The 21,923-nt window shown below is 34.0% G+C and overlaps 1 protein-coding gene across 40 annotated transcripts in view; it reads right to left on the bottom strand.

Moving 5' to 3' along the window:
* RBFOX1 (RNA binding fox-1 homolog 1) overlaps positions 1-21,923 on the bottom strand; it is a 1,274,017-nt gene that overhangs the window by 5,310 nt on the left and 1,246,784 nt on the right. For 9 of the 40 annotated variants that reach the window (XM_057406604.1, XM_057406605.1, XM_057406603.1 and 6 more), the window contains one exon: positions 10,768-10,820. The exons of the other annotated variants lie outside the window; for them this stretch is intronic. In XM_057406604.1, coding sequence (XP_057262587.1) covers positions 10,768-10,820 — 53 coding nt within the window. The remainder of the gene's footprint in view (positions 1-10,767; positions 10,821-21,923) is intronic. 40 annotated transcript variants of the gene reach the window in all.

Genomic DNA, 21,923 nt, shown 5'->3' with positions numbered 1-21,923 from the left:
CAAGGATATATTACCATACCTCTTGATGAAAAAAGTGGAAAGAAGATAAGTAAGTACAAACTTCAAAGTGTACACTGGTTGATATTTGATAGTGTGAATAAACTATTTTTTTTCAGCAACAGAGACTGGCATTTTGAGCAAATGTATGTCCTTAAAAAGCATTCTATGGCAAAATCTAGACATTTCACTCCAAAATAACAACACAGTAGCTGAATGCTTTCAGTTGTACTGTCTTGTTTACTTAGTAAATCCAACTTTCTAATAAAGAATAATACATTAAAAAGGAGTTAATCTATTAAAGCTATGAAAGTACTGTACGTTTATGTATGTGGGCTATATTCTATGCTACTGCTATGCTTACTTTAGATTTGGGCAGAGAAGTCCTCATAGCTATCAAAGATATACACGAATATCCAGGGGAAGCAGCATGTTGGGCAATCACCTGAACACATGGTCTTAAACTCACTAAAATATGTGTAAAAGACTTATATAAAACATATTAGTTCATCTTTTGCATCCAGTATATTGATGAGTGAAGGATTAAATCTTTATATGCATTCCATTTTAATCTTGGTATCCATGGTCTTTGGAAATTATTCAATGCAGTTAACAACAAGGAAACCAGGCATTTCCCATTGAAAAAAAATGGAAGAAAAAAAAAAAGCTCACATCAGCTTATGTTGGGTAAATGATACTTGATGATCCTTTGAATTGGAAAGGGGGCGTCAGAGTTCTTTGAGCAGGTTTGACACTGACTCCATACTCTGGAGCCTCTTTGGTTGGAAAAGCTTCCATAAACCTCAGCCTTGGTTAAATTTCCACATTAGGATGCAAATATTATAATATTTAGAATATTATAATAGAAATTATTTAGAATATTATAATAGAAAATACTTAGCTTTGATAGTAGGCGTAACATAATCTCTTATGTCTTGTTCATCTACAGTGAAATGAAGAAGACATCTTACTTTCCTCTGTATGGCCTTTTTTAAAAAATCTGAGATTACATTTTAAATATCATTATAATTTTGATTCTCTCAAGCCAAATCTCATTCAAACAGTAAGAAAACTTCTAGAAAAGGAAAATGATTAATTTAAAGCTAGACTTGTTCCCAGCATTATAAATTTCCCTTATGTCCCGAGTAATATGGAGGAGGAATTGCACATACGATTATTAGAGGTACTTTAATGTCATGACAATTATTTTTAAAGCAATGGGAATCAGTACATTTTCATGTCTTCCCCACCCCCCCCAATTAACTAGTGTTATTGCCATATTGAGCAAGGACTTAAAATTTAGATTTGTAAGAATTACTTTTGGCCTATTGTAAACTATTAACTAAACTGGAACTTTGTGAATTTCTTGTTTCCATTGCTCTGATCCATTTCCTGCAGTTGGGTTGCTTTTTGATGACATACTACATCCCATTCCTGCAGGATCCTTGACTATATAGAGTACCCCACAAAACTGAAGGACTAATGGGTCACCCATTGCAGGGGATTAAATGGCCCAAATTCAAGGGCCACTTGTGAGGAAAGAGCAGTTTATTAAATTATTAGTATATTTAACCCAAATACTGAAGGAACTACCAATTTTATAACGCTGGTATAATAAAACATGTAGTTAATGTATTATATAAATGTTCTACAGAATTCTGGATGACTAAGAAAAAATACAGATAAACAAACACATTAAGCAATTTCAAAAGAAAAAAAATGACAGCTTCAACCCAGCATTTACTTCTGAGTACATTTTTTATTACTCTTTTGCCAGAATAGAAGTAACTTATTGCTACTGCTTTGCATTGCTGTTTTCATCCTACTGTGTAAAACATGTTTCTTCCTTAAAATGAAAGAGTTGTGAAGTAATCCTAATGTGAAAAATGTAACCTAAGTTACTCCTTGCTCCTTAAATAGAATATTTTACATATATATTATGATAACACTGAAGTTTGTACTACGATATTAACATAAAATGCTATTTCAGAATTAGCAATGCTTATATTCTTGTTAAAATAAGAAGCATTTTTACAGGATATTGAAATTCCACTTGAACAACTGTGTTCAATGTAAACATAAATAAAATATAAAAAGCATTCTACCAAATCTTCTGTAAAAGAAAATACAGTATATAATATTAGAATGCAAAAATTCTCATTCTTGCACACTCCTAAATAGACTTGAGATACATAAGCACACACATGGAATAATATTTTTCCTAAGGGGAGAGAATACATGCTCAGATATTATCTGGAAAAAAAAAGCATTGACATTCCCGTGTTGAATAGACTTTTTTTTTTCTCCTCAGGGTGACCTCTACCTTCAGAATATGATGGTTTTATTATGATTAATAAATTTCATTTCCACAGAGGAAAGGAACAGTGTCAGCTTAAACTTAAAGCAAGTGGGTTTCTTTTTAAATGCTAATTTTTAAACACGCCCTTGCATGACACCAAATTTAGAAGCTCAGAAGGTTAGCAGAATAGATTCTGATTTCCATGCTGAAAACAGAAGAAGGATTTAAACTATATTGTCACACTGAAAATCAGTAAGCTAGTGGAGTCACACAGTCATTGGATCGTTTATTCACTATTATGCCAGCATGCTTACTTCTCATTAAAATTACTGGCATTTAAATGCTTTGTTATAATTGACACTGGAAATAATCATTCTAGGTAAACAATTTTCTAAAATTTAGGATATGCAAATGGCAAAATCTTTTGAATAAATTAATAGTCAATGTGATTATCTGCATATTTTACAGAATGTTAAATCAATGTATCAAAACCAGTACCTGCACTTACAAATTCTTGTCTAAGAACACATCTCATGAACAATTTGATGCAACACTAATTAGAACAAGATAAGTATCTGGAACAAGTATTCAGGACATAACATGCAAAAAGCTAGTATTTGCTAGCATTTTGTTACCATACTGACACTGGTTCTTAAGTAGCTGGACTAACAGCTTACAGGGAAGTAACTGAGAAAAACAGATCAGTGTAGTCATGTTACTATCTGTAAATGTAAGTGCAAATGTAGGTGTACAATGTAGGCGCAATGTAGGCAGACACCCAAAGCTCAGTGGATGGTATGCTGTTCTTTACTCATGCTATGGCTCAATCCCTTCAACCATTTTCAGTACAGGATCTTACATTGCTAAAATGCTACATAAAAGACCAATTTGTTGTCCATTGCAAAAATAATGATTAAAAAAAAGAAAAAAAGAGTTACAAATGGTAACTGATTGTGAGATTTGTTTCAGTAGGGTGCTTGAAATTGAATCTCTCTTCAAATCAGTAGTATGTATTGCTGAAGTCTCTAAAAATAGGGAAAGTATGTGCCTTTCTAATTATAATTAGCATATTAGGCTTTTAAGTTCTTTGGTACTCAGGCTGTATTCCACAGACATCTAGGACAGGAAGTGGAGCTCTGATACTAGAAACATTTGGAAGTTTCTTAATAAATTAAACAGTATAGATTTTCATAACAGTATTAATAAGGAAAAAATCACCGTATAAAATATGAACCAAGTTATCACATTTTCCTCAAGTGATTTGAGAACTACCGAAGAAGAATCTGAAACATTATTTTAGTTTTTAGGAATTTGATGCACAAATTTTTCTGCTCATTATCAATTCCCCCTGTTCTTTAAATTCGACATATTACTAGAGGAACTATAGCAAATAATGAACTTTTTTAAGAACGAAAAATGGGAAGTTAAAAAACTGGTACTGCCTCAGCTAAAGCTCGCATCTAATCCCCTACTACTTGCTGTATTACAAGCAGCATATGTATCACTGGAAAGCTCATATTTCTAACTTTTTCAAAGTATTATCTATTCTTTGCTAGCTTTGACTGTATTTGAACAATCAAGCAATAAAATTGATTCTTCTTCAGACCTGTATGTGTTGAGTTTTCAACCAGAATAACCTCAAATTACTGAAATTCTTGTACTGAAATTTATTACTAAATTTCACAAAAAGACAACTGAATGAGTGAGGCTTGGTGAGGTAGCAGAAGGGATAGTACAGAGTGCTTTGGTATTCCTGCCCTGCCTGTCCACCCAGGAAACCGGCAGTATTGTAGGATGTGCTTCTTGCTGTTGGCAGGTGGTACAGAAATGCCAATCCACATCTCTTTTCTTTGTCAGGTGTCAATGCAGAATTGCAGTAACATTTTAGGCAAAAGATGTGAAGATTTAAGTAAAGGATTGGTAGGAATACAAGGAAAGCAAGGTTTACCTGGCCTTATCTGTATCAGTGATTCCAGTAATTAACATCTTGCTCTTTTTCTTGGTCACACAACTACAATCGTATCAGGATCAATGACATGAGTAGCAGAGCTCCTTTGTACACATACCAGTTAGACACCACATTGCTGAGCAGTATTTTAACCTCAGTGGGACAACACTGTGCAGCAGTGGTAGGCTTTTAATTTAAAATTCTTTACTACAGTAGGATGGTATCTGCTCATGGTGTTCAAAGCATGTGCAACCAACCAGCTTATTTCATTTATGCATATTAACACCAAGCAACTTTTGGCATTTCAGTCACCTGAACGTGCAATGAGTCTCTTTATACATCTGATAAGGCAATGAGGAAAGATGTCTATCCTAAGCTTTTACTTAAGATAACAGAAAAATTACTGAAATCTGCTGGTAAAACCAGTTTCCAGTGATTTTTCTTAATTGCAAAGGTTAAGAATGTTAAAATGCTCTATGCAAAGTTTTAAATGCACAATATTGAACACTAAGATCATTCTACAAGGGTGGACCATAAAATACTTTGTCGCATATCATCTACCTCTCCCGCAACTGATAATGCTTTACAGATCTGTGATGTGGAGCAGAAAAAGAATTGGGAAGATGCAGTAGACACACACAGCACAATGAAACAGTAAAACTTCAAGGTATACTGCTGTGCTGAACTCCTGTAGGCCTTGAAAGCCATGAGGGATCTCCTATTAGTATAGTATTAACATTCCCAGGTTTTCAGAGATGAAGGAACATAACCACAAGTCTACCATAGGGATATTGCTATACGGAAAGATTTCCATGAAGGGATCTTCATAAATAAGTCATTGATGAAATATTAAAAGCAGCCTTTACTTTTTCCTATAGGTTGATGCAAGAAGAAACTTGAGAAGCCTATTCAGGATTTTCTATATGCAGAGATGAATTTCAGATTCTTGACTGTTTACTTATTTATATCACATCAGAATCTGGCCAGCTAATTTTCTTACTAACTGATGGGAATGTTTTGCAGAAGTTTTGATCACTGATGCTCAGACCTGATTTTAATTTTTATTTCTCTATCCCAACCTGTAGATTCTTTTGAAGTTTGTTGTATATTTACAACCATCCAAAGTTGAACTGCCTTGTTAATCATTTAAATAAATATGATTGATATTGGTTAATCTGGAGAAATACAGAAGTCCAACAAACAGCAGCATAGGTGGCCTTGCCCTGTGCTGATGCTGAATAACTGCTATGGAACAATCCCAGGAACAGACCTCATCTTAAAAGCTTTCTTTCAAGTTTCACTCTTGCTGTTTGGATTTAAACAAGTGTGGGCATTTCTCTTGATGCCTGGTTAAAATTCTAACATAATTCTATGCTACCAACAATATCTATCTGTATAATCTCCATCCAAGAAAGTCAGACTTTATATAAAATTCATTTAAAAAAGCCACTGGGGAAAATGAGGCTTGCTATCAGGTGATACCTAAACCCCAAGTATTTGTTTGATCTGTAAAGCATTTTCCTATTACTATTGCTCTTATAGTTTGTTATAATAAACCTTCAATAAATTCTTATCTAGTTCAATTAGAAATATATTGGGTACTTTGTTTATTAGTTTTTAAAGCAATCTTTTGTTCTTGTTTTTAAAGTTTTGTAATATGCAATTATACTATTTTTTATTAAATACTTCAAATGTAATATGATAATCTCATGCTATTAAAACTGAATCCTTTAATGTACTTGTATATAACCATTCATACATGCACAGACACAAACCACACTTCATGTGGACTACTTTCAGTCTATTAGAGAAAAAAATTCTGGTTGCTTCATGAAAAAAAAACCAACAGTACAGGAGATGCACACATGCTTACACGCACTTGTTGACGGCAGGCACTATTATTCACTATTTGTTACCAAAGGAGCTTCACATTACAAATCCTCCATTTACAAATCACAGAACCTCAGCTTTACTTAATCTTGTCATGTTGTCACATTTGACTAGCCATGCGAACTGACCTAGAACTGTAAGCACCGGGAAGGCAAGCTGTCAAAGAGATAATGACAAAGATGCCAGAAAGGGCTGCTAGTGTTTTCACTGGGTGAGAAAAAGGAATTAATCAAACTTCATGAAAGAAGAACAGAGGATAATCCAAGTGTTTCCTGATTTTTATCAACTGATCCAACAGCTGAACATCTTTACCACATGACTACCAAGAGTAGTAAAAGCTGTAACAAATGGAATTCCATATAAATGACTATTTACAGCAGCAGCAAACACAAGTTTAAACTGCCAACATAAAGGACACTTGAATTTATAGAAGAAGTTTAATACTGTGCTTTAGTGCAACACTTCCTAGCCTTTCCAGAGCAAACACTTCAGTATCTGCTGGTTTTCATAGGGAAAAGAAGTATGGCCTTAACACTAGCACAAAGACCTCACAAATGCTCCTTCATTTTTTATCTGATTAGTGGAAGAGCACAATGCAATAATAAAAGCACCTAATTAAAAATGGTCATTTGCCCAGGCAAATTGCTTCATGAAGTCAAACCCATAGGCAGCAATACTAAAAGGGAAAAACTTCTCACAACTGAACATATGTCTTAGCACAGTAATTCAAAGAGGTTGAAGGAAGTATCTCTGAAACTGCATGCTTCCAAGCAGTTTGGATTGTATGTACTTCTCAGAAATTCGTTTGACAGAGTATAATGTGATCAGTATCTCTTACCAGACAAGGGAGTAAGTCAGTGAGATGTATGCATGCATATATGGCAAAATTTTGACCAGCTATGATTATTTATGTACTTAGTAGAGGAATGCCTTAACAGGCATCACAACCATTCTAAGCCCTTTGTCAGATATTAATTTGCTTTTAAATAAGTACCTCTGTATTTGTTTTTTGTTTCATGAATTAAATTTGTGGTAGTGTTAGTGATGACAGTTTAATCATACATACAGAAAAAACTGCAATGATTTGAATAATTGCATTAGTTAAAAATTGGCAATATTCTGTCGAAGCTATTTCAATAGTACAAAATCCAATGTTTGCTTCCTTAAGCTGCCTGCTTTTATGAAATGTTTTTCTGACAGTTATGAAATTAAACCTTTCAGAATGTTTAATCTGTTTTGGAGACTGTATCTTTCTCCAAACAGAGGTCAATGACTTAATCTGAGACTGTCAATTTCTAAACCTTTATAATGCATTTCTTTTGCACACACACATACAATCTCACCTCCTGGGAATGATTCTGCTCAAATATGTAAATAAATACAGTCACAATTGGACAGATGTTATATCCACTTCTACCATACTTCATTCCAAATTCAGGTTTATATACACACTTGCCTCTCTGTTATTTCAAAATCATAAACTGCATATACACTTGGGAGAAAAATAATACCAAGCATGCATCTGCACTGGATTTTTTTGTTTGCAGATGGATAACTGTTAAAATCAGAGGAAGAAAGAAAGAGTAATACAAACACAGAATAATGATTCCATCCCATACAGACATAAACTGTACAAGAATCATAATCTGAGAATGTACTTTGAAAAGACACCACAAAACATTTTTCTTTTCTTTCAAACTATGAATTTCAATCTTACAAAACCTAAAATTAAAATAAACAAACAAACATTGAGCACCAGTTTGAAAAATTCACTAAAAATGCTAAAGATTCAAAATTAACAATGTTCTGTAACCAACATGTAAATAAGCCATGGGTTTATTCTGGGTCTCATTCTGATTTATTATGAGCTGGATAGGGCAAGATGCCCCTTGACCCCACCAGCCAGGAACCTCAGGATTAATTCTCCCCTAACATAGCTATTATCAGAGATTTGCTAGAGGAAGGTCTTAAAAGATCCTTGCTAAAATTCCATCACCAAACTGACAGAAGGTTTCTCATAGTTTCCCTACTTCTGTTCTAGTTCAGGTCTGTTTGCAAACTCTTTAATCATGCCTGCCAGAGAAGATCTATCCCAGAAGCACAGAACTTCTCTTCTGCAGAGTAATTATTTTTAGCCTCAGAATGCACTGGATGCAATCAAGAGTGAAATATTTTTAGATTTCCCATGGAAGGATTCTTCCTTCAGCAACTTGAATAGATTTTCTTTATAAAATATGCATGAAAGAACAGATACATGTACATTAACAGAAATGTGTATATGGACATGCTATCTGTTTATTAACACATTTATTTATTCAAGATTACTTTATTCCCAGATCAAAAAAGGTATCATGCGGCTGAGGGCTAAGTATCCTCTGGCAGGAATGATACAGTATTAGGAAGAGAGCAATGAATATTACCAGCAGAATCATGCAAGACCTCCCATTTGCATTTGATGATGAAGTTCCAACCAAAAGTTTCTTTTTATCTTATTATTTGAAATCTACAAACATACACATTCTTTACAGGGAAACATTACAAACATACATATACTCACAATTCAAACATTGAGCATATTATCAGCATCTTCACTTTATATCACTTTTACAAACGCAGTTGAATTACTGTGATTGAGTTTAGGAGCACTAAAAAAAAAAGCACTATAAAATTGTACTGTAGTTGTTTTGCATGCATCTGAAAAACCACAGGAAGGTTAGCTTCGATTCTACAAGTTTACATATCTCTATATATGCTCCATGTATTAAAAATTAAAACATCAGATAATTGAAAGTTAACTTACAGATCTGAAAGACCAAATGCAACTTTGGCAACTGGTACCACAGGAATATGGGCCAGAGAATTATCTTTAAATAAAGCCAAGAGTCCTTAAAATTCTATGACTAAAACTTAGGTATAAAAGAAACAGAAGATACAGGCTTTTATTAGCTTTCTGCTGCAGATCATCTTACAAAAAAAGGCACCTAAGTCACCTGTGACAGATCCGTTTATCATATGGTAAAAAAGATACCTAACAAAAATATCTTATTGTTGAAACAATTCAACAGAGTTAAGCAACTGGTAAACTGAAAAGTTTTAACAAATATAAACAGAGATCCATTTCCTTCTGTGCAAAGTTCACTGAATTTGCTGATACATAAGAGTGCTGTATTTTTGACTGAAATTTCAAAGTAGTCATACATGGAATACATATAATATAGCCTTGGACACTTAAATTGTGAGGGGAAGAATGTCTTTATTAGAGAAATATTTATTTTTTAGAAGGGTTCTCTCTGCAAAACAGGATATTGCTTTCAGGACAAGAAAATTATTAAAGACCCCATGTCTAGCTCAAGATTTCCAAGTTAAAAGATTGCTAAAATAATTATATTTTTTTCTTACTTAGCAAGGCCTAAATTTATGAATTAGTAGCCTTCCTACTACAGCTCACTCTAATCCAGAGCTGAGCAGGGAGCGCAAGAGAAATAATGAAAGCCAAAACCCAAGTCTAGCGAGATCAAAAAAGTATAAAATATTAGCTTCTAAAATGTATTCTCTTAATGATTTAGAATGATTTGGAAAGTCTGTATTTAATCAAGTTTTATTACAGAAGAACTTTTCAGATTACCACCAAAAATGCTATGGCTATCATACAGATTATTACAACCTTAGCACATTTTGGCTTTAGCTATGATCTTTTTCATAAATAAATGTTCATTATTTGTTTCTATGTAGGTCACTATAGCATAAACAGCAAACTCTTTACTTTTCATTTATTTCTGCTAATGTAAAACTCTATTAATAAGCACTTCTTAATACCAACATTTTGTGTCACACTCTATATACCCTTTCATCCTTCAATACAAGCAGCTTCTATGAACTCAGTAGATGTTTTGCATAACATTATTGGCAGAATATACCCCGGCACTCCTACTACTTATGTTGGCTTTTGCTTTCTTATGTACCAACATAATAACGTCCTTACCTGAATTAAGACTGTTCAAACTCTATTGCTTAAAAAAGAGAAAATCCCTTGACATATTCAATATAAGTTTCCATTACCTTTTCAAAACATTGTTCTTTCTTCTGTGCCCATGGCTTACAACATGATAGCATATGAAGACTTTACTTACTAGAGAGCGATCCTCTGAAGACATAGACCCTCTCTCCCACTATCTTATCCATAGGATAGACTTTGTGAGTGCTTTAGGGTCTGTGTTATTCTTGTGGGCAATATTTGCCCCCAAAGAGTTGAAAAGAAAGTTATTAGATCTATAGCACTTACAATGTCCTACATTCATCTAGGACTTTTTCCATTATTTCTGTTTGGTTTGGATTTTTGAAAGTCACAGTCTTGATTGTACTGCACAGTAAGTTTTTTATTAGAAGGTTTAATATATCCTTACTTACTAGCCCATATATGATGTTTAAACTAGAAATAAAACACCAAAGTCAGCAAAATAACCTAATGTCTTTTATATGGCAGAACCTACAGGCTGAAGCTGTAAATTAATTAAACTATTCCAAAGATTTATACTATGGACTTTTCTACACTTTCTCTTACGATTAAATGCAGCATGTGAAAAAGGATATTGAGACCTGGATGGATGCATCAAGAAGTATCAATGATTGTTACCTGCAGAGGTGTTACAAGAAATTTCATCTGCTGCAACGAAGACGAATTGATTTCTGCAAGAGAAGATAAAATTCACAATACTGCTTGCTGACTAGGAAATGTGCTAGCTGCCAATTGACTTGATGTTTACAGATGGGGTAGGGTAAGGGTGCTTAATTTTAATGAATGTAGCAAGAAAAAGTGTTGACGTATTTCAGAACTATAGAGTTTATAAGGATCATGAGGTAGACATGCTGGGATCTTTTAAATGAAATAATGGTGACATTTGGATATGGACTATGTACAAAGTCTTGCATTGGAAGCTTCATGTTTAGTGTTACAGATATGTCATTATATTTATGAAGTCTAATAAAATCCCCAATATTTATCTTGATATAGATATCAAAGGGCACTACTGCAAAATATGTAAAAAGCATGGGTTTTTTTTTTCAATAATTGCAATTTACTTTGTGCATCTGAAAGGAGGATACTGAAAGTAAAATACTTTGCTTTTTATATGTCTAATATGATTGCAATCAGAAAATGAACTTACTGCTATTTATTAAAAAAAATGACACAGTATATTCTCATATACTGTCATCCAAATACATAGAAAAGTCTTGCAGAATCTAAAGAGAATAAACTACCGATAAGAGTACTTTAATAAACCTTCTCTTGCAAAATTCTTTTTTAAACCAGCTAAACATAAAAAGAGAAATGCTAAATACTCTACTATTCCAAAATGCAGAAAACTTCATTACGGCACAAATCCTGTTTTGTCCTTTCTGAAGGCAAAGCAAACAGGATTTGGCTTAGTGGAAACCATGTTTAAAGTATAACATCAAATGATTCCCTTAAGCATCTACAGAGATTCCTTGAATTATTTTTGTGCTGTGCAGGATTAATAGAGAACCTGGGTGAAATTTTAATGCTTGAGTGCTGTTTTACTCCAAATTGCATGTAGCTCCTGCAGCCTGCACTAACAGGCATGGTGAAAAACTGAGGTTGTTTTGTTTTGCACAGCTTTAATGCAAATCAGAGCTAGAAGGAACTAGTTCCAGCTTGTACTAAGGATTACCTGGAAAACTTAGTTTTGGAAGATGATGAAAGCTCTGTCAAGCTTTAAGTACTCTCAAGATCCTGTTGAAAACTATTCAGTTCAGGAGCAGAGGGGAACAGAATCTTGAAGAGTTAAGCCCTAAGAGAACAAAAACTGCTTCTATTACTTCACCTCTGATATATTACAGAGATTTGAAATTCTCTTTTTAGAAATCTGTAAGCCTTGTTACTTAGAAATTCACATCTTGGGAGAAAAAAAAAAAAACAACAAAAAAAAGAATTTGTAATCTGTATTATAGGGACTGGATTGATTAAGATCAGAAGTGATTGCTTATCACTGCCTTTGCCCTGTCTCAGAAATACTTATACCTGCCTTTTACTATGAGTGAATTTAGCGATCAAACTGTATATTCTTTTGATTTCAATTGGATGCACAGATTGGTAGTTTGGCTCTTTGTCATCTGCAGCAACTTCACAAACTAATAAGATCTACCTTGTATGTAATGCTAAAGAGATGAATTAAAAAAAAAAGGGGTATAAATTTAACGATACAGAGCTAATCTGTATTTCATAGGTAGTATAATTGTCATTGTGATAATTATATAGAAACAGTTAGATGTTTGCCTAAAAGGGATTCAGCCCAGTAGCAGTGCGTATTTACCAGCTACTGTTTCACAGAAAATCCTTTTAATTCATTTCTATGAAGTTATTAAACTGCCCTCACATCTAAATGAAAAGACTACTTTTCCTTAAAAGCAGACTCTAAACTGGCTAGCTGAGAAACTCCTTTTCTTTATCACTATTCCAAATATTTGTTGTTATGGAACACTGAGCCACAGATACTCTGTCTTCAGATGCCAAGTACAGAATTATCTGTAAGAATAATATTCTGGTTTAGTTACTTACAGAAAGACCCCAGAAAACTAACTGCTATTTATCTTTTGGAATGATAGACTTTACTGAAACTGTTCTGAAATTTTACTTTTTACTACCAACTCTTTACTAATTACTGGTAGAAAATGAATTAAAAAATAATTTAACCTAAAGTGATATCTATTTAAAAAACATCTACCACAAACATTCCTTGTTATACTGCTTCAGTTTACATAGGAATATACTATTTTCCCTTTATTTTGTTTTTGTAAAATTAATTTTACAACTCCATATATCAGTTTTAAAAGGAGAAACTTGCATATCAGTCAGCATAGCAACTGTGAGAATATAAAGCAAGATTAGATGCTGGAGTGAATTCAGTAAGCCAGCTCGATTTTTTATAACTAATTAGGTGTTATTTGTAACAATTCCAAGAAACTGGTTTAGTACTTTGATGGCTTTAATGTTTTATAGTGGCAGCTTTTTATTTAGTTAAATGCTATACATAGTCCTAGGAGAAGAATTGATTATCAGAGGTGTCACTATGCACATATATCACATCTGATGTCCAAATCAATTATTCCTTATAGTGAGCAACCCCATTGTTTGTAAAAAGGGTCCTCCTGAGTTAAGCTGATGCATATTCTATCTTGAAGTACGTGAAAAGCAGACCTGGAAAAGGGCAGCTAACCTAACTCAGTCTTTGCAAATTTAAGGTTGTTCCCTTTAAAGACCAATTTTATGCACTAACTGTATTCAGCATACAAGGCTTAAAAACCTCACAAGTGAGAGATGTTCGAAACAACCTAAAATGCATCATAAATTTTCATGTTCCCCATCACTGCTATGCTTTTTATTGATACAAAAAGATACAAGAAATGTAAGTGGACCCGACTTTATTATACAGTAAGTCCTGCTCAATTAATAAGATACAGAATTGCTTCCATAATTTAATTTGTATATTAACAGTGAAAGTATATAACAAAATTTTTACTGCATTGTTTTATACTTTCAGTGTAAAAGAGCACACATTTAAAATGCAGATATCTTATTCTTCTTTAAATAAAATTTTAAAAGTTTTTACTGGTTGCAAGGAAAATAGACAATAAGAAAAGAAACTGCGAGAGTAGCATGACAAAATACATTGATCTGAATGTACAGTTTTATATATTCAACTTGCCAGTGCTGGCTTGCCACCCTTTGGCAGCCTGAGGTCTCTGATGGAAACCCAGACACTGCGGGTCATGAAAATGTACTTCTGGGATTCAAAATAGCTATGGTTAATACTATGGTTCATCTGAGCAGCTATTTCCCACGGGCAAACATTTCTGCATACTATTACTTCTTTCAAGACTAAATATCAATGTTTTATTTCTTCTAGTAAATTGAAAATTACTACAGATTTTTACAGTCATAAAGATATTTTTAATGTTGGGAAAAAAAACCCCACATTTTTAAACATCTGATGTATTTCCTGAATTTGTACAGAAAGAAAGGGGAGGATAACAAAAGTAGTATTAAGCGATTTAGATGCACCTTCTTATTTTGGGTAGTTATTTTACATATATACCTATATAATACCAAATATAATATACGTATATTACCCCAATTTTCAAAAGGTTCAAATACATTCTAATTTCCTTCACTCTGCTCCCCACAGACCCTTTGGCAAACTCATAACAAATATATTCCTTGAAGGCCCCAGATCTGACATAAACCTATCAGCTCTTTTGCATATCCGATACATTAGGTGCTTGCTTTCTCTCTCCTTGATGCTCTGAGTATGGCAAAACCAGGCCATAATATAGCATAAAATTCTTGTAGTTTTTAATCTTTAATCACTAGAGTCCAAGCCATATTTTCATTATGGCTCTTTAATATATGGAACTACTTCTGTGAAGAAACTCCACATGTGAATTTTGGCATCTTGCTAAGCTGCCCTAGAAAGATGCAATCTGTGGCAGAATGGAGAACACCTCTAGGAGAGGAGTCTTTTGCAACCCTCTGTCAGCATTTTCCATCTTGGCATCTTTTTCACAGGGTAGCTTGGAAAAAAAAACCAAACATGATTTTTTATACGTATCTCTCTGTACTGCACTTCTTATTACAGGAGACCTTTCACTACAACGCCCTTGATAAGCAATATTAGGGCTTATGCCCTGAGGAATGATTTTCAGTCATTATGAAACTTGTAATTTACATTTAGGCAGGGACAAGGCTTGCACTATAAAACCATGTTTGAAAGTTTTTGTGATGGCATGAGGAGGCCAAGGAAAGTCCCACTGTCAGAATCAAAACCGTACTCATCATCAAACATCAAAGAGTGTAACATTCCAGGTTCAACTTTATCACCTGACTGAAAGTACCCTGTTCCAAATTAAAGCACACCACTGAACTGAAAGACTTTTAGATTATAAAGTATTAAATCAAAATAGTGAAGCAAGTTAAGAACAGAAATTTAAGTGAATCTTGACTAAGCCTTTTCATTATACAAACTACTTAGTGGAAAATATTACTAATTACAAATGACTTCAGTAAATGTTATGTACTTACAGAAATCAGGCTTTCTGGACTGTCCAATTTCATCTTTTTAATATATTTTTAAATACCATAGACTAATTTCTTCAGCATGTTTATACTACCACAAGTTAATTAAGAGGCCTAAGATATTTCATAAATATATTTGTCAGTACTTTCCCTTACCAAGATGTTGGATCTCCTATTTTTCAAGAGTTGTCATTACAGTCTTGCTTCTTGCAAGTCACCTTAACTGTGCTGAAGTTGTAGAGAAGAAACTTCTATACATTCCTTCTAAAACATGCTGACCTGACACAGAAGCTACATGCACATCAACGCTGAATTTAAGCTTTCATAAGGTTACATATATGAAGTTTAGTAGAAACATGTCAAAAATTAGTAATTACTATGTAGTATTTTTAGCTTTTATTTCTACAGGTGTATTTTCTGTAAGCATGTTTAAATAGTTTTGACTCTCTTTGAATGGCTTTTAACCTACTTCTGAGAGATTAGTTTCCAGTTTGAGATATTTGATATTCCGGTGAGGTTGATTCACTTGAAGTGTACATGTATTTTACATGCTCTGTCAGGAAAAATTAAGAGTATTAACAGTATTTCTGTTTAATGAACATTTATGACTTTCCTTCAAACTTTTCCAGAATTCCCTTAACATTTCCCATCCTCATAAACACCAACAGCAATGATCTCAGCTAGTGTAATGTCAAATAGATACCAGAACAGAGAGAAGTTTTGGCTTGTACCATCTTTGATACAATACTGAATTTTAGGCTCCTTCTCAAGTGGAAATTTGGGAGTTTTTCCTCGCTGAGAATATGGAGTGAAAGTTTTCTTAAATACTGAAACTCTGATAACTCCACATACAGCATCTATGACATTTTCTACGTCTAAACAGACTTTATTTTAAAGGTCAGTGGCAACTTACAGTGGAGCTCAGAAAGAGCATAAAACATAAGAGAGATTGGGTGCACAGTACAGACCTAACCAGTGATCCGGCCTGGATCACTGTGACTTAGTTACTTTATCATTAGTTGGAAAATTCAGAATCTGGAAGATAGGAAGAGATTCAATAACTGGGTCTCAGATGCTCTTTATTAGACTTGAAGGATCTGACCATCATGAAACACAACTCCAACCTAATTTCAGGATAAACTGTTACCCTGAGTGCTACCCCCAAAAGTTTCTATAAAGTCATCCTATCATGGGAAAAGACATGCTTGTCTTTGTGCTACTACATATTCCTAAAAACCCCATCAACTACCACATTTTCCCTCCAACAGTCACTGGCACACTGTTCTTTGGATGTACAGAAGTACTCACAGCTCTGTCTGTTTATACACTTAGGGCATTGTGGGTGTAAAAACCCATAGAACCTATGTTTATAGGGCATGTGGGACAAATTACTGACTGTTCTTTCTCTGTGTCCTATCTTCTGCCTAAAACACCGGGTAACAGCCGGCCTTTTCAACACTGTATTTTACACAGCACATGATTAAACCCAGCTCTCCCAGTTTTTAGTCCCTCTTCTTGGCGACCCAGAGCTTCCATAATATAGAAGCCACGATAGATGTTAAGTGGGATTTTAAGAAATCAGGACCTCCCTAAAAATAATCACACTAACTCTAGGAAATCTGAAACAGAAGAAATTATAATCCACTAACATACTGTGATCATGTTTCATAGACCAGAATTCTTGGACTTTGCTCACTAACTTCACAAAACTAGACAGAAATAATTTTGCTTAACACAGGGGTAAAGCCCCTCCCAAATACAGTAACTGCTGAAAACAGTGCAAAGCCCCAGAACACAGGAAATTCAGATGAATGCAAACACAACTCTAAACAGAAGTTACAATGGGAAGATCTGAACTACAGGTAATCAGCTGACTACTTCCGATAAGACCATCATGGGATTTACAAATACAGTCAGTACTCAGAATTCATGGATCAGAACTTCAGCTGGTAAAATTGAATTAAATGAAAGCACTGACTTCACTGGAGCTATTTCAAATTCTATTCTCCAAGGATCTGGGTGCTAACTATACAGCACCTATTATATCATTAAAGCCACTTTATTTTTCCTTCATGCTCTAAACTTTAAGGCTTTGTTGCTCTCATTAGGATTCTAATTGAGAGCTTTGTCACTATGAATTATAACGTAGCTGATGGCTGGTTGCCTGAATAGTTTTTGTAATATTTAAGTATGGGCAAAGTTTCAGAGTTTATTAAGTCCTCCCCAACTCCCTCCTCCTCATGTCCTAAATTTAAATATTAAGGCTATTGAAGAATTAAAACCTTTTAATATAACAACTGTAAGCTTGGTTTTGCTATTATCATGCTTTATATTCCCATTACTGTAAGATCAAAGTTCAGTACCATACTCATTGCATTTGAATCACAACACAAAGACAACTAAACTTTACAGCCATACCTGTAATATATATTAAATGAAGAATAAAAATATAAGTAGAAAGTAATTCATGTGGTATCAAGCTTCAACAACAAGAGGAACTTGTTTGATCTGATGCGCATTAGGAAAGTATATTTTACTTTCAGACTGATTTCTCACATGTCAGAGATTCTTTTTTTTTCTCGAGAACTGCCTGTTCAATCTAGCTACTAACAACACCAAGACAAAGAGGAAGACACAGGTATTCTGCTTTCACTTAGGTATTCTGCTTTTATTATCAGAAGATAACACATCTCCCATCTCCATCATTCCTGACCATTTTATTAAATGCTCTTTCTGAAATCTTGAGGCATGCCTTTGAAGTGTATGCACAGAAAGGAATTAATGCAACTACTTCTGTAAATATTACCTTACAGAAAACACTAAAGCTCACCTTCACTGCCTAAGTGGAGGCAGCTCATCTACCTGCCTGTGCTCAGCTGCCATTCCAGAAGGTCCTGCATCACCTCTGCCTGCACAGGTGTCCCACATGCCCTAGGGTGTCTCAAATGGCAAGAGATCCCTGCTTCCAGTCAGCCTGACCAAGCCCTTAACTGAAAGGTGAGTCACCTTTGCTTTCTGTGTCGTCTTTGTGTTCAGTACAGGACAATTCAGCATGATTTAGCCAATGACAATATGTCTCTAATGTAATTCAGACTGCCAGAGACAGCAGGAGGCAGCAAAGTTTAGAAAGCTCATTAAATTTTCTCCTGTCACTAGTTACACCTCTTCCTGAACAGGAATAACTTTAATATGATGAAATACTTCTGCAATTGTGAAAAGCACACCTTCAGGAAAATAAAAAAATAAAAAAAAGGGAAAATGGCAAAAAAAATCCCTCTCTTCTGGACACTAATGGAAATTTGCACTCCCAAGACCAGTGATGTGCCTGAATTATTCCATTTATGCAGAGGTAAAAAACAAAACAAAACAAAACAGGAAAACAAAACAAAACAACTAACAAAACTAAAGAGAAAAATGGTCAACAGAAAATGCTTTCTCATAATTTGTGCTCTTATGATGGGCAGGCATCTTATTTAGCCCTTTTACTGAACTACTTAAAACCCCATTCAAATGCTACAAGAGACAGACTGATTTACCATAGCCTAATACTAATGCTGTAGAGCATGTTAGGGAAATTACAAGGTGTGGTTATTTATTTTTTAAATCAGAGCCATACAAATATACTGCTTTCTAATTCCTACTCCCTGCTGTATCAGTGGAATTTTTCTATGTATGAAGGATTACATATACATATATAAATTATTAATAACACAGTATACATCATATAGATACGCATATTTATATGCAAGAGGAATACAGGTGATTTTAAAGTAGATCTTAACATTTTAAAGTAAAACCTAAACTAATAAGTGAAATTCTGAACACCACATAAATCAGTAGTAGAATTCATACTGATCTCAGTGGCATAACTGCTCTAAGATTATTTGCCTTTCACTCCGATTAACACAATCTACACACGAAACATCAATCCTTGAAGAAATAACCCAGTACTTTACTTCAGAAGTGCTCTGTGTCTCTGTGTCAGCAGTGTAAACTGTTGTCAGTATGATCCAGGACTACTTAATTAAGGCTATTTTTGAAGTTTCCTTATTTATATTGGAAAATTTTGTTTACTATATTTTGGACATATTTTCACTCTCTTTAGGGCAATGAGTACAAAATTTTGAAGTCAGCTTTGTGTAAAGAATCAAGATTTTATCCAATAAAACACATGATATATATTAATTTTGTTGAGGGATTTATTCTTTACGTATAACATGTCATCTTTAAAACAGCATCTTGTCAAAATATACTTTATATTTGTTTCTGATTTCATAATTATTATTATGGTTTACTAGTAACTACCATTTTATCCACAATAAAATCTCCTAATATAGAGAGGTATAATTATAAATTTCTTTAGCAATTATGAATAACAACAATTCTTTACCTTTAAATTATTTTAAGGTTTGAATGACTATGTATTACTTGACAACATAATTTTCTCATCTTCTAATTAAAATACCATATATATGAAAAACTTGCCAGTATTATTAAAAATTCATCAAAGAAACACAGAATGAAGTTTAGAGTCTGGTACACACCTGGCTCAAAGAAAGACTTTTTTTCTGCATGTGTATGAAACATCCTATAGTATCTTCACAAAAAAAGTTGGTTCTTTAGGTTACATGGATAAACTTCCTCTCCCACTAGTGCTGCACAGTATTCTTACAAACTTCCTAGAGTATTAGAAACCTGACAAGCCCAAAAGCATGTGGAAAAAAACAATGTATCCATTTAAATAACTAATCAAATGCTTTACACTCCTTTGAGGTGGGAAACACTACAGTAAAAACATGCAAAAGTGAAACTGCCTCTTTCTGAATGTATGCAGTTACTTCAATTTTTTTCTAATACTTCTTGTCTAAAACATACTGCAAATTACATGGCTAATCCATGCAGACTATATTCACTTAATTCTGTATTTTAATATTTCTGTATTAATAACATTTCATTCCATCTTCTCTCTGACTCTTTCACAATGCTCTTCTTCCTTCTTGCTTTAGAACACTCATGTTGACAACACTTACAGCACTTTCTAATCTGCCTCTTTGTGGTCTATCAAGCCAATGATCTGAAAACTAAAAAGTGTATAATTAGGGGTTGACATGTCCAAAGGAACTGTTAAAGTCTATCATGTTACAGGCATTGACCCAACAGACTGCAAGAGTTTTGGTCTGTTGGATTAGGAATCAATGTTTTAGCAACTCCCTAACTCCATATTTATCCAGTCTGCTGAATACAACACACTTAAAAATTTAAAAGTCACCCTTCCTTTGAATAACCTGTAAGAGTGAAGAAGCCAGTATGAGCTACTAATGAGATCATTCCTAATTAAAAAATGTTAACCAATCCTTTTAAGTCCCCTTTTTGGAGAAAAAGCATGACTAAAAAATGAATCAAAAGAATATAATCACAGCTATTTACTGTGAACTTTCATTTTAAAGAAACTCCCAAGTTAAAACTTATCTAGGCTAGATGTATTAAACAATAAGAAAGCAAGGCTACTGAAGTAGATATGGAAATGTCAGAATAGGTGCACTGATATGTATTTTTTATGATAAGCGTTTTGCAGCTCCTACTATGTTCAAGAAGAAGCTGGCAGCAAAAGCAATCAACATCTTTTAACTTGGAGCACTTTAGGAAGCCAGGTGTAGAAATCTAGGCTTCAGTATTCCTTTACCTTCTCTTTTCCCCTCCCCCCCCCTCCCCCCCCCCCCCCCCCCATTTCCAGCATGGATGTCAAAACAGATTTTATAGGAATAGCCAAGCCCTTCTTTGTCTGTGGGGATTCTGATAATATTCTCTGATGCTACAGCAAATAGAAATTACAGTAAAGAGAAGTAGAAGCAGAATATGAAGAATACAAGCTCTGACATGGTAAACATTTCCTAACTGGTGTTTGCCATCACTCTGGGCCAGGAACCCCTATGCTTTTTCAGTACTGTATTACCTCAGTTTTGGACTAGTAGAGTAGTTTTAATAGTTACATGAATATTAGTGATATTCATACTGGTGAATAAGCCTTTAAAGTATCAGAAAACATTATTTCTACCAAATATTAGAGGAATATATTAAAATATCAAAGTATATAAAAGTATATAAACAGACTTGGTAGGAGACTATACTTTTATGAAATGTAATTGTTTGCCATGTTTTCCTACATTAATATGATTCACTGTGTCTCTCAAAAAAAGCATTCTCTATTCAGTACTTTAGAATGAACAGTGTTTCAATCATTAGAAAGTGCTCTATGCGATACGTTTTTATTTCAGGAAGTTCCTATCAAATTGCTCTAGATGAAACTCATTTATAGAATTTTAAACTTTCTGATTATGTTTTTTTTCTACTACATTCTCTCTATATACTTAATCAGTCGCTTTTTAATTCCTTCACTAAAGGATACTGTTATGGCTATAACATGAGTCATATACTCCAGTCATCCCCAAAACTGTGATCTGAGAGATGAATATAGATTATGAAATATTAACATGATGCCAGTGATCCTCTAGCTTGCCATAGGTCAGATACAGACATAAAAACATATAAGCCTAATAGGCAGATGCCCAAATCCATTACCTCTCTGCAACAGCAAAGTGAATTATTTCTTTTTTATTTGCAGTACCAGGGAATAAGCAAGCTTTAGCTACCATAGAGGGTACCCATAAAAAAACAGACCAAGCAAACATCATCACATC

The sequence above is a fragment of the Pezoporus wallicus genome, unplaced genomic scaffold (assembly GCF_028554395.1).
Source record: "Pezoporus wallicus isolate ANWC-B61680 ecotype Strahan unplaced genomic scaffold, APGP_CSIRO_Pwel_v1 contig_6155, whole genome shotgun sequence".
Taxonomy (NCBI): Eukaryota; Metazoa; Chordata; class Aves; order Psittaciformes; family Psittacidae; genus Pezoporus; species Pezoporus wallicus.
Note: the sequence above shows the minus strand (reverse complement) of the source record. Positions and strands in the feature narration are given on the sequence as shown.